The sequence below is a fragment of the Labrus mixtus genome, chromosome 3, assembly GCF_963584025.1.
Source record: "Labrus mixtus chromosome 3, fLabMix1.1, whole genome shotgun sequence".
Lineage (NCBI taxonomy): Eukaryota > Metazoa > Chordata > Actinopteri > Labriformes > Labridae > Labrus > Labrus mixtus.
In genome coordinates this window covers 3,497,501-3,509,939 of record NC_083614.1, presented here as the reverse complement: position 1 = coordinate 3,509,939, position 12,439 = coordinate 3,497,501, and the positions used below count along the sequence as shown (strand labels likewise).

Below are 12,439 nucleotides of genomic sequence, written 5' to 3'. Positions count from 1 at the left end.
ACTAACAAACATCCAAATAAAACACAAAGGTTCTCGGTCTAATCACGGGGACGGTGCTTTTGTTTTTGCGGTCACGCAGCTGATTGGTTGCAAAGTGAGAGAGTGTTTTTTTTTAAGAAAGGTAGAGTCAAACGTCACATGAGCAGGCACTGCCTACCGCGGGGAGCTGCATGATAATCGCTCCCTGCAGGAATACAGACGAGAAGTGAACGTTACAGGTGGAGCCAAGAAGAGCGTCGAGCCGGATCACAGACCTGGAAAACACCCTCAATCCTTTTCTTTTTTTAAATTAACGTGGATGCTGACAAGTCCCGGTCCCGGTCTCGGTCCCGGTGAGTGTTGGCGCTCGTCTATGTTCTCACTTACTGACTTGTTTGTGTGCAGCTTCGTCCCAGCAGGCTGCTGGTTCTGGGAATTGGATTTGGCAACCCGTGGTGTAACTTCTGTGTCTTATCTAAGATTATGGGAAATCCTAATCTAATAATAGAAGCCGAAAGCTCAGCAGCAGTGGGATATACGATCGTCTGCGTGGAAAGCCTTCACTGCAGGCGGACACAGACGTGGAAATAAAACGCTTCAAACTTCTGGTTGGGGTCGAGGGGTGCATGGAAAGAAGTCCAGCTTTGGACCTCAAGAGAAACTGTTTTCATGACTTTAAAGTGCAGAGATTTCCTCCTCTGAAAATCCTCATAGAGTCTGCACACACTCAAACTAACCTCCCTGTCTAAGTCTATAAAATAGAAACTGATGGCTTGGTTCTATGTTTTCATAATGTGCACGTTTCTCCACGGAGCTGAAATCTTCACAGCTGTGTAACAGATTCATTAACATCAGAACTAAACATGCCAGTGTTTTCATGATGTGACTACAGTCCACTGAATGCTAGGTCTGAATATAGAACCCCGAGCAGCTTGTTGTGGATGGAGAGAATGATAGAGCTTGATGTTTGTGAGAGAGCAGATAGAAATGCTGTCAGCGCACGCGCTCGGGGGATTGTCCAATTGTAGCTGTCACACTGCAGCTCACAGCACTGCGTGGTCAAAGCTGGCTCTGATGCTCTTTACTTCACTTTTTAATATATATGCACCATAGCTGTTAAAGCTTTCCACACCTCTATAGCAGTGCAATCTCAGTGATTTTAACGATCAGTATTATGAGAATCAAAGCTTTGAGAAACAGATCTTCACATTTAGTTTTACCAAATGCTACCTCTTGTTTTTTTATGTAGGGGCAGTTTAGGAGTTTACTTCCAATTTTTTGGCCGTTAAAAAGAGGAATTATGGTAAATGGACTTGAGCTTGTATGTTTTTTTACACACCTATTCACACACTGATGGTAGAGGCTGCTGAGTAAAGAGTCCGTCAGTATTAACTCATCCATTCATACACATTCACACACTGGTGGTAGAGGCTGCTGAGTAAAGAGTCCATCAGTATTAACTCATCCATTCACACACTGGTGGTAGAGGCTGCTGTGTAAAGAGTCCATCAGTATTAACTCATCCATTCATACACATTCACACACTGGTGGTAGAGGCTGCTGTGTAAAGAGTCCATCAGTATTAACTCACCCATTCATACACACTCACACACTGATGGTAGAGGCTGCTGAGTAAAGAGTCCATCAGTATTAACTCATCCATTCATACACACTCACACACTGATGGTAGAGGCTGCTGAGTAAAGAGTCCATCAGTATTAACTCATCCATTCATACACATTCACACACTGATGGTAGAGGCTGCTGAGTAAAGAGTCCATCAGTATTAACTCATCCATTCACACACTGGTGGTAGAGGCTGCTGTGTAAAGAGTCCATCAGTATTAACTCATCCATTCACACACTGGTGGTAGAGGCTGCTGTGTAAAGAGTCCATCAGTATTAACTCATCCATTCATACACATTCACACACTGGTGGTAGAGGCTGCTGAGTAAAGAGTCCATCAGTATTAACTCATCCATTCACACACATTCACACACTGATGGTAGAGGCTGCTGAGTAAAGAGTCCATCAGTATTAACTCATCCATTCACACACATTCACACACTGATGGTAGAGGCTGCTGAGTAAAGAGTCCATCAGTATTAACTCATCCATTCACACACACTCACACACTGATGGTAGAGGCTGCTGAGTAAAGAGTCCATCAGTATTAACTCATCCATTCACACACATTCACACACTGATGGTAGAGGCTGCTGAGTAAAGAGTCCATCAGTATTAACTCATCCATTCATACACATTCACACACTGATGGTAGAGGCTGCTGAGTAAAGAGTCCACCAGTATTAACTCATCCATTCACACACATTCACACACTGATGGTAGAGGCTGCTGAGTAAAGAGTCCATCAGTATTAACTCATCCATTCACACACACTCACACACTGATGGTAGAGGCTGCTGAGTAAAGAGTCCATCAGTATTAACTCATCCATTCACACACATTCACACACTGATGGTAGAGGCTGCTGAGTAAAGAGTCCATCAGTATTAACTCATCCATTCATACACATTCACACACTGATGGTAGAGGCTGCTGAGTAAAGAGTCCATCAGTATTAACTCATCCATTCATACACATTCACACACTGATGGTAGAGGCTGCTGAGTAAAGAGTCCATCAGTATTAACTCATCCATTCACACACTGATGGTAGAGGCTGCTGAGTAAAGAGTCCATCAGTATTAACTCATCCATTCATACACTGATGGTAGAGGCTGCTGAGTAAAGAGTCCATCAGTATTAACTCATCCATTCATACACATTCACACACTGATGGTAGAGGCTGCTGAGTAAAGAGTCCATCAGTATTAACTCATCCATCCATATACATTCACACGTTGCTGATAAAGCAGTGGGAGCAACTTGGGGTTAAGTGTCTTTCCGAAGGACACATCGGATGTGTGTCTGCAGGAGCTGCCCCAAAGTGAATCACAAACAGTGGGTGCTCTATGTGGTATCTCTACACCCCTTAATATAATATGGAGAGGTTTGACCCCCTGATGCTTGTAGCTTTGTCTCTGAATACGATAATTAAGAAGGTGTCTGTGTGATTCTGTGTATGTGGTTTTCAGTTTCAGATAGTTACATAAAATCTGTTCCTCTGGTTTGATTTTCAATCTAAGCTGCTCGCTACATTTGGTTGTGTTGGGTGTTCCCGTCTGTCACTGAACTTGTCACACAACCCTTTTGTGCCCCAGCTCCTGCTCAGACTTGCCTGTGTGTGTGTGTGTGTGTGTGTGTGTGTGTGTGTGTGTGTGTGTGTGTGTGTGTGTGTGTGTGTGTGTGTGTGTGTGTGTGTGTGTGTGTGTGTGTGTGTGTGTGTGTGTGTGTGTGTGTCCTCAGTGTTTGCATGCGTTCACACACAATCAGACCCGTCTCTCCACTCAGGAGAGAGGCGGCGCTCGATGTCTTCTCTGCTTATCGTCTTTGTTTACTGCTTTGACTCTTAGTTATCCTTCAGCTTAATGACACGTTTCATGAGAAGCTTGAAAAGTGTCCACGCTGCAGCTTTTTTCAGGTAATTACAACTTTCCTACACCACAAAACAAAAGGTGGCGAGCTGCTGTCATTATGGTGTGAAGAGCAGTTTTGTTTTTAGTCATCTCTGCTTGCAATAATATAACCTGCTGCTGAACTGCGGGTGTGTTTTCCATGGTGAGTGTTTCACAACAGAGTCTCTGACACAAGGAGTGTCAAAGGTGAACACCCTCCCACAACAGGTTTCCTGTTTAGGCCCCTATGGGGGGAATTCTGTGTCACAGCTTGCCTCACAAGCCGGGCCTACCATGCAGCGTGCCGCTGAGCTTTACGTTTGAGTGGTGCTCGGAGGCAGACAGAAAATCAGTCAGTGACTGGAGCAGCATGGAACGTGTGGAGCAGTTAGTCAGCCACACAGGTGAATCAGTTAGAGCCAGAGGAGGCCTCGCCCATACAGCACACAGCGGCCTAATGCAAATGCAGCACACTTCACCCGAGGCCCTCACTGTCACGGCTCTCTCCAGCTGCTCCACTGTTCACACAGCTCTGTGGATGTGCTGTGAGTCACGCTGGTGACAGCACTCTGCTTGTCTGTGCATGTTTCTGACGCTGCTGTTTAGGAGTTTTGACTTTGAACGCAGCACGTAAAGTTGTTGTGAGGATTCATGGAGGAGTTGTGCAGATATGGCAGAGAGAGTCCTGAACTGACTATAAATATCCCGCCGCTTTATGTGGTCGGAGCGTCTGGAGATACAGCTGCAGGGCTTCTCCAGCTCATTGTGCCGCTTCGTGTGAAGCCTTTGAACTCACAGTTGTTCACACTCTACAACCACCATGAGGAAGAAAACCCAGCGGCTAACACGGTGCAAACCTTTTCAGGTTTTTTAGCTGAGCATAAAGGTACACGTGTCACATGCACGTTCACATTTACATTTGGGACCGGCAGAGACGCAGAGAAACTGTTCTAGTCACACTTAGTGTCGTGACCAATTTTAACAAACCCAATATTGTTTAGAAAAGTCACTTGAGGGATGAATGTGGAAGCTTTTCGGACGCGTGCTTAGCTCGAAGAAATTAACACAGTCCATTAATGTTGTGATTTGGATATTTCAATCCATTTATTTTAAATAATTCTTATCAATAAAGGAAAATATGACGAACCACTACGTCTATAAATAAACAAACAAATCCGCGTTGGATGCGTTAACTCCGACAGGCTGACACGGTAGAAAAATTGCTTGCCTTCATTCAATCACCTATCCCACCTCACCTGGAGCCCTGCTTTTACCACAGCATCCGCCCAGGCTACACATAGTGTCCAGTAGAGGGCCAACACACAACCATAAGGAAAATACCATGACACAAAACAAACACATAATTTAACGTAGTGTTTGTCCTGGTTTACAGATGTTAATTTCCCCTGATATTGACCTTCTCTTCGCAAACAGGGCTCCAAATATCGAATTTCTTCAGAAACAACCACACAGGGCTTTTCTTTTCATGCAGATGATGTATTTCTCTTCACCGGAACATGCTGCCAGGTTGCAGCTCTTCGTTAAATGGATTTGTTCCAGTGAAAAGTCAAAGATGCTCTCCTGATTTATTCAAAGCAACAAAGCAGGAAGTAAAGGTGGATTCCCCCTCATAGATATGTGATCATTATCTGGAAATGCCAGATTAACCCTTTGTTTATGTGTAAACAGATTTTTTTAGTATAATGGAATCTTGAAGCTGCTCAAATCAAATGACTAAAAATGACTCATGCATGTGTGAGCGCACGGGAAGGAAGGCACCATCTCAGCATCGTTTTCAGAACCTTATATTGATTGGTTGTGGAAAACGAGAACATTGGCGAGTTCTGGTTCTGAACAACAAAAAGAAGCAGCATGATATATTTCAAGTCACATGATGGACATGGCACGCTCTACATTGTGACTGATGATAAAACGATATCAGCCCGAGCATTAAGCAGGTCTTTTAAGGATATCTACTTACATGGATCATAATTTATCTTTATATTAGGCCTGTCAAACAGTTATCTTTTTAAATTGTGATTAATCGCTAAATTTCAACAGTTCATCACGATTCAACTTGTGAGGCTTTTATTTTGAATGTTTGTACTATCCTAAGCTGAACAGACGGAGTAGTGGAGTAAATATTTGACTCCAAATGAACAGTGATGTAGCTGGTTAGCTGCTGGGTGTGGTCACACATCGTTAATGTGTTCATGGTGATACATGTAAGAGGGAGACGGGCTGATCTGTCAGAGTTTCATCATCACATTTAGATTATCTGAGTCTGTCTGTCTTCAGTAAAGGTAAGTACACCTGGTGACTTTACACCACAATCACCGCCTACACACACTCTGTCCACACGCACTCATGTCTGTGTGTGTGTGTGTGTAAGTGTGTGTCAGCATGTGTGTGTAAGAGAGAGTGTGTGTGTGTGTGTGTGTGTGTGTGTGTGTGTGTGTGTGTGTGTGTGTGTGTGTGTGTGTGTGTGTGTGTGTGTGTGTGTGTGTGTGTGTGTGTGTGTGAGCATGCAAAAAACAGGAAGAGAAAAGAGTGACAGCTGCTGCGTGCTCTTTTCTTGTCATACCTGTCTGTCTGCACGGTTTGGAGGGATCTGTCAAACCCTGAGAGAGACCCTCAACCTGCACACACTCTGCCCCCCACTACTCCAACCCCCCCACCCCCCACAGCCCGGGGGCAAGAGTATGCAAGATGTTGACGCTGTAACAACAAATGAGCAGTCCTAAACGTGCAGCAGCTCGCCCCGCTGTGTGGAGTAACAACAAGGAGGGAGCGTGGCAGTTTGTTGAAAAGGGAGGTTGTTCAGAGGCGCAGGGGAGCGAGCGCTCGGCTGTCTCTCCAGGGAATCTGGAAGCTGTCATTTTCTGTCAACAGGCGAGGGCTCTGTGGTGTGTGTTCAAAGGATGCACCTCTAATGAAACGATCCGAGTGTTTTTCTCTCTGCGAGCTCAAATCTAAATACGTGTTGCAAAGCAGCCGTGTGGTGCGGCTGCGTTGGAGCCGCGTGCACCACAAAGATAAGAATATAGTTTTTACCTGGCGTGTCTGCTCTTAAGTATGCTTTGTGTTATTCAGAGGAAAAAGTGCTTTGATTAATTTTGAATGAGGCCACGCCGCTCAGTTAGTCATAACAGAAAGAAAAAACTCGCCAAAGTCTTAAGTCTCAAATCGGCGTGATTCCCCGGGTAGGGATGGAGCGTTAAAGGAGGGAATTATTGTGATCTGCATGCATGCCCGAACCTGAACGATCCCCTCTGCTGCTGCATGAACCCTGCAGAGCCCAGAGGAAGCAGGTTCTTATCGGGGAGGAGGACAGGAAGACACAGAGTGCAGGAGGAAGGGGGGCAGCGGGGGCTCTAGTTTCCTCCCATGACTTTTCATGGCTCTGACTTTAAGTTGTGCTCGAGCTCTCTAATAATGTTTATGTCATACAACAGTCGAACAAGCAGTCTGATTGGACGGGAGGCTTTCCATGAGCGCTGATATAGAGAACATCACATGGACGTATCACTCCGCACATCACTGCATGTGTCACTCCATATATCACTCCACATATCACTCAACGTATCACTCTGTGTATCACTCCATATATCACTCCATATATCACTCCATATATCACACCATATATCACTCCACATAACGCTGTGTATCACTCCATATATCACTCCATATATCACTCAATTTATCACTACATACATCACCCCATATATCACTCCATATACCACTCTGTGTATCACTCCATATGTCACTCCATATATCACTCAATATATCACTCCATACATCACCCCATATATCACTCCATATACCACTCCGTGTATCACTCCATATATCACTCAATGTATCACTCCATACATCACCCCATATACCACTCTGTATCACTCCATACATCACCTCGTATATCACTCCATATACCACTCCATATATCACTCCAAATATCACTCTATATATCACTCCATATACCACTCTGTGTATCACTCCATATACCACTCTGTGTATCACTCAGTGTATCACTCAGTGTATCACTCCATATATCACTCCGTGTATCACTCCATATACCACTCCATATATCACTCCATATACCACTCTGTGTATCACTCAGTGTATCACTCCATATATCACTCCATATATCACGCTGTGTATCACTCCATATATCACTCCATGTGTCACTCCACTCCTCTGAGAACAACAGACAAATAAATGTACATGATACAAAGTAGCAGGTCAACATGGATAACACAAGCTAACCGCTGGTGTTTGTCACCTGCCTGTCCAACAGGAAGTAGACCAACTCCACGTCCACGGGTAAAAGACAACACAAGGTTCACCCTCGTTTTAGAACAAGCTTTATCCACTTGGTGTTTCTCCTCACTCTGATTATATTTTCTCTTCTTTAACGCTACGTCCACGTCCGTCATATTCAATCAATCAATCAATTTTTATTTGTATAGCGTCAACTCAAAACAAGTGTTATCTTGAGACACTTTACAAAAAGCAGATAAAAGACCTTACTCATTGTTATATTACAAAAAGCAGGTAAAAGACCTTACTCATTGTTATATTACAAAAAGCAGGTAAAAGACCTTACTTATTGCTATGTTACAAAGATCCGGCCTATCCATCATGAGCACTTTAGCAAAGCAGCAAAAGTTACAGTGGTAAGAAAAAACTGCATTATTAAAAGGCAGAAATCTTCGGCCGGATCCCCGGCTCATGACGAAACAGTCTTCACAGGCCTAGACTTGCGTTCAATCACTGAATTGTCTCCACTCCTAAACTCACCTGCTGCGCTGTCATTGGCTGGAGGAAACACACCAGCTCCGCCCAGAAACGTCCCGAGTCAACCAGAACAAAGCAGAACAGTAAAATCCAGTCAGAGGACAGAGTCTCTGCAGACACAGTCACCACCACACATGTATGGAGGCCCAGAAGAGACAATGGAGCAGCTTCACTTTAGGAGAAGTCTGTCTTTTATTTTGAAGGAACAAGCTGCTGACTCTGTCTTTACTTTAGGAGAAGTCTGTCTTTTATTTTGAAGGAACAATCTGCTGACTCTGTCTTTACTTTAGGAGAAGTCTGTATTTTATTTTGAAGGAACAAGCTGCTGACTCTGTCTTTAAAGTTGGTGGAGCAGAAAATGAACATCTATAAGCTGCTGTATAACTTGTACTAAAGGAATATCACTGTAGAAGTGGAGGTGTTACATCACCCCCTCTTGTGTCATGTTGCCTAAATGTTGCATCCGATGTTTGTGGAGGTAGCTCAAAGCTATACTTAAAGCCTATTTTTGATAGCAGGCACTGTAAGTCGCTCCACGTCATGGATCTCTTTAATAATTAACTCATAGATGTTTTTCATATCTCTCTTAGAGGTTGGCACCGTGAAGATGATCTCCTCCAGCTCCCCACAGCAGTAGGCAGGCAGCATGGCTTCTGCTCCTCCTTCCAGAGAGGACCGAAGTGGCTCATTAACTCTTCGCTGGAGGCTAAAGCCGACATAGATATATCCGAGGCAGAACACTCGACTTCAAACTGAACCGAAGCAGGCTGACGTTTCCACTCCACTGTCCCCGCTCAAACATACATATGAGCTGCCTTTTAGAGAGCCTGTGAAAACAGAGATGACTCGTGCCAGAACGCCACACGTAAAGGAAAGAGACACCGACACAGTGTAACCATAGCAACACCTGGACTGAGACTCTGGACCATGACCCGTCTCTGATCGGGGCCCTTGAGGTGGCAGAGCTGGACTGTGCAGCTCCTCCACACTGAGACAAACCTGGGGACTCTGAGCCATGTCTCTTCTGACCGCCCTGAGCATCGTCTGTGGATGGATGCTCCACGTTTCATTCAGTGCACTCAACACTCACTACGGGGTCCCGCGTAAAACCGTCCCCTACCAGAGTAAGACCAACTTCTTCATTTACTCCTCAGTCTGTGTCTGTGCAGATGTTAGCTGATGTGTTTGAGCACTAAACACATTTAAAGTCTTTATATGTGATTTTTCACACTTAAATATAATATAAATCAAGTATATCCTCTGAAAATAACTCTGTGAGTCATGACTGTCTACAATGGGTGTAACACCCGAGTCCCACTGTCTGTGATGTTTTCAGAGTCCTATCTTCAGTTTGTTTACATCGCCAGGACGGCCGGCTGACTCCTCCCCTCATGTATAAAAGTTGTTTAATTGAGGGACTAGAGAAAAGAAGAATAACATACTGTACTCACTGCTTAACTGTGTTTCTAGATCACACTCATTTCAGGTAAATTTACATGCAGTGTGAAGATACAAGCATAATAAAGATCACTAGCATTAGCATGCTAACACAACAATGCAGCGCGAGTTGTTTTGGTTTCATGCTGGTGCTCAAGGGCGACATCTGCTGGATCAAAACATCACATATAAAGCATTTAAGTGTCTCGCTTTTAGAAAGATACTGTAGCCGTAAGTAGAGCTACTTCCATCTAAACGGTTTCACACTTTGATCTCTCTGTGGGGGGGGCTTCACTCCTTCAAGCCGTTAACAGCAGCGGCGAGACATCACGACATGAATTTGCTAATTCCGATGTTCTCTTGTTTAGACGAGTTAGGGTCGTTCAGAGAAGAGGGGATCTTCAACTACTCCACCATGCTGATGAGAGAGGACCTGGGCGTGGTGCTGCTGGGAGCCCGAGAGGCCGTCTACGCTCTGGACATCAACGACATCTCTGTGAGGAAGGCCATGGTAAGAGCGGAACACCATGAAGAAGGAGTGTTAGAGAGAAACGTGTGAATGCTGTTTGCATTACCAGCAGCTTTTTTTATTTTTTAATACTTATATTTTATTTTATTTTCTTGATGAGGATACATCAAAATAAACACAGTATACAAACGTTAGTGTCAGTTTAGCCTCCTTTTAAATAGTCCATTCAGACTTAGTGATGGGTTTTAAAGTCACTCCACTTTTTCCATTTTCCTTGGCATGCAGATTGGTGCGGTCTTAAACGGTGTGTAAAGTTCTCCATATCATATAGTTTTTCCACAATGTCCAATCAGTTTCTCCGAGTGGGAGGGTCCTCCTTACACCACTTTCTTGTTATAGCTTTCTTTGATGCCACCAGTAGTATTCCAGCCAGGTATCTGTCTTTGCTTTGTATATTTTCCTGTGTTAAATTTCCCAGATACAGCACTTCACAAGTCTTAGGAAGTTCATAACCTAAACTTGCTTTCATTCCTTTCCACACTTCATCCCAGTACTCAGTCATTTTCACACATTATGTTCCCCACACTGTCTCCAGCAAGGCTGTGGGACAAGTGAGAATCTTCCTTTAAGTTTTGGTGTGATGAAAAATCTCACAATATTTCTCCGACCGTATTCCCTCCACATTCTAGAGCTTGTCGTTCTACTCTGTGTCCTACACATGTTATACCACTCCTCCTTGGTTATTTTTCTCTTTAGTTCCTTTTCCCGTTATCTCTAATGTACAGAGTTGAAGTTGTTCTATTTCTCACCATGTTTTGATACAACATTGAAATTCCTACGAGCAGCTTTTTAACTGAGAGATTCAAATATATAAAAGATGAAAATGAACATTTATGAAACTCTGCATGCAGCGGGTCGAAAGGCGTTTTTATCGGAGAATTAGCACGCCGCTCACTTTGAGACTTCCGCAAGCCCTAATCGAGGATTACAGCTCGGTTTCCCTGAAAAAACTTTTTAGCTCCTTCCAAATGAAGTCGTGTCTATTTGTGATCCCACATCAAAGGCTGTGAAGGTATGGACATGAATTATGAGCAGTTCAGTCTCACAGTGTCAGATATGGAGGATTTCTTTTGTGAGGACTGACAAGGTGAAAGCTTCACAGCGCTTGGAGTCATCAGAGCTCGTAGAAAGCAGCGCCCTCTTTTGACCTCTGTTTAGCGTGTGTCTGCATGTGGAAGTGAAACCAGTGATAATGTGTGAGCTCTACATTAAAGTCTGTTGATTCATAGCGGTTCTTCAACAGATTGGAGTCGTTGTGCGTTAGTGACCCCGTCTGCAGGTACTTCCACAGTGTACTGACCGCTCTCCACGTAACCAAAAACAACGACATGTTTGGAGCGTTCAGCATCGGCGTGGTGCTGGGGGGTTGCGACACACACGTTCCTTGCGAGCTCTGACACGCCTCCCTCTCTCTGTTGATGCAGGTGTATTGGCGAGTTACGGAGGAAAAGCAGAGGGAGTGCAAGTACAAAGGAAAACATCTTGAGGTTTGTGTAACGTCTTTGAAAAACACTCTTAGATTTCACTTGTAGGCTAAAGACGAGTGAAAGAGTTTTACTCCCCTTGTGCAGTTTTATCTCTCTGCATTAGTAAATCATTTATGTGCTACTCTTTTTTCAACTCCACACACTGAATTCTCTTTGAAGTGCTCTGCTTACAGCTACACGCCTGAATGTCCAAATAAAGGCATGAGAAGTAAAAAGGCCTGTGCACAGCCTTGACCCCTCTGGTCAGCAGCTCAGGTCAAGGCAGCTCGTGCCCTCACTGTATGGACGTATGCGGCATGTTTGTGTTTTTTTGCGGCTGAACTAACAAAGCTACGACCTTGGCATTCTCTCTGCTGGATCGTGTTGCAGGTGGAATGCCGAAACTACATCCGAACCCTGCACAGGCTGAACGACACCACCATGTATGTGTGTGGCACCAATGCTTTCAGCCCCTCCTGTTACTACATGGTAAGTTCTCAATTTAAAGCTTAGTTAGTTAAGATGTATATATCTGTAGGCAGGACCTCTGTTTACTCACTGATGTGGAGGTTTGAGACATTCAAATCTTAAGCAAACATTTTCCCCTATTCCTGAAAGTGAGATGTGTAGAGAGTGAAATGATAAAGGTATCTTACTATATGATCAGACATTAAGGAAACATGCTATGTTGAAGTGCTGTCTTCTCTGACAACAAT

At 44.1% G+C, this 12,439-nt stretch overlaps 1 protein-coding gene and 1 long non-coding RNA gene across 4 annotated transcripts in view; one reads left to right on the top strand and one right to left on the bottom strand.

The window, feature by feature from the left end:
* The window catches only part of LOC132972055 (uncharacterized), a 105,390-nt gene that overhangs the window by 28,083 nt on the left and 64,868 nt on the right, over positions 1 to 12,439 (bottom strand). The window lies entirely within an intron of this gene.
* si:ch211-129c21.1 (uncharacterized protein LOC563087 homolog) overlaps positions 157 to 12,439 on the top strand; it is a 20,304-nt gene continuing 8,021 nt past the window's right edge. The window contains exons 1-5 of one of the 3 annotated variants that reach the window (XM_061034862.1): positions 157 to 332; positions 8,882 to 9,415; positions 10,097 to 10,239; positions 11,682 to 11,744; positions 12,114 to 12,212. In XM_061034862.1, coding sequence (XP_060890845.1) covers positions 9,307 to 9,415; positions 10,097 to 10,239; positions 11,682 to 11,744; positions 12,114 to 12,212 — 414 coding nt within the window. In that variant the 5' untranslated portion in view covers positions 157 to 332; positions 8,882 to 9,306. Of the gene's footprint in view, positions 339 to 8,881; positions 9,416 to 10,096; positions 10,240 to 11,681; positions 11,745 to 12,113; positions 12,213 to 12,439 lie in introns of all 3 variants that reach the window. The other 2 variants (XM_061034859.1, XM_061034863.1) reach the window with 2 other exon arrangements.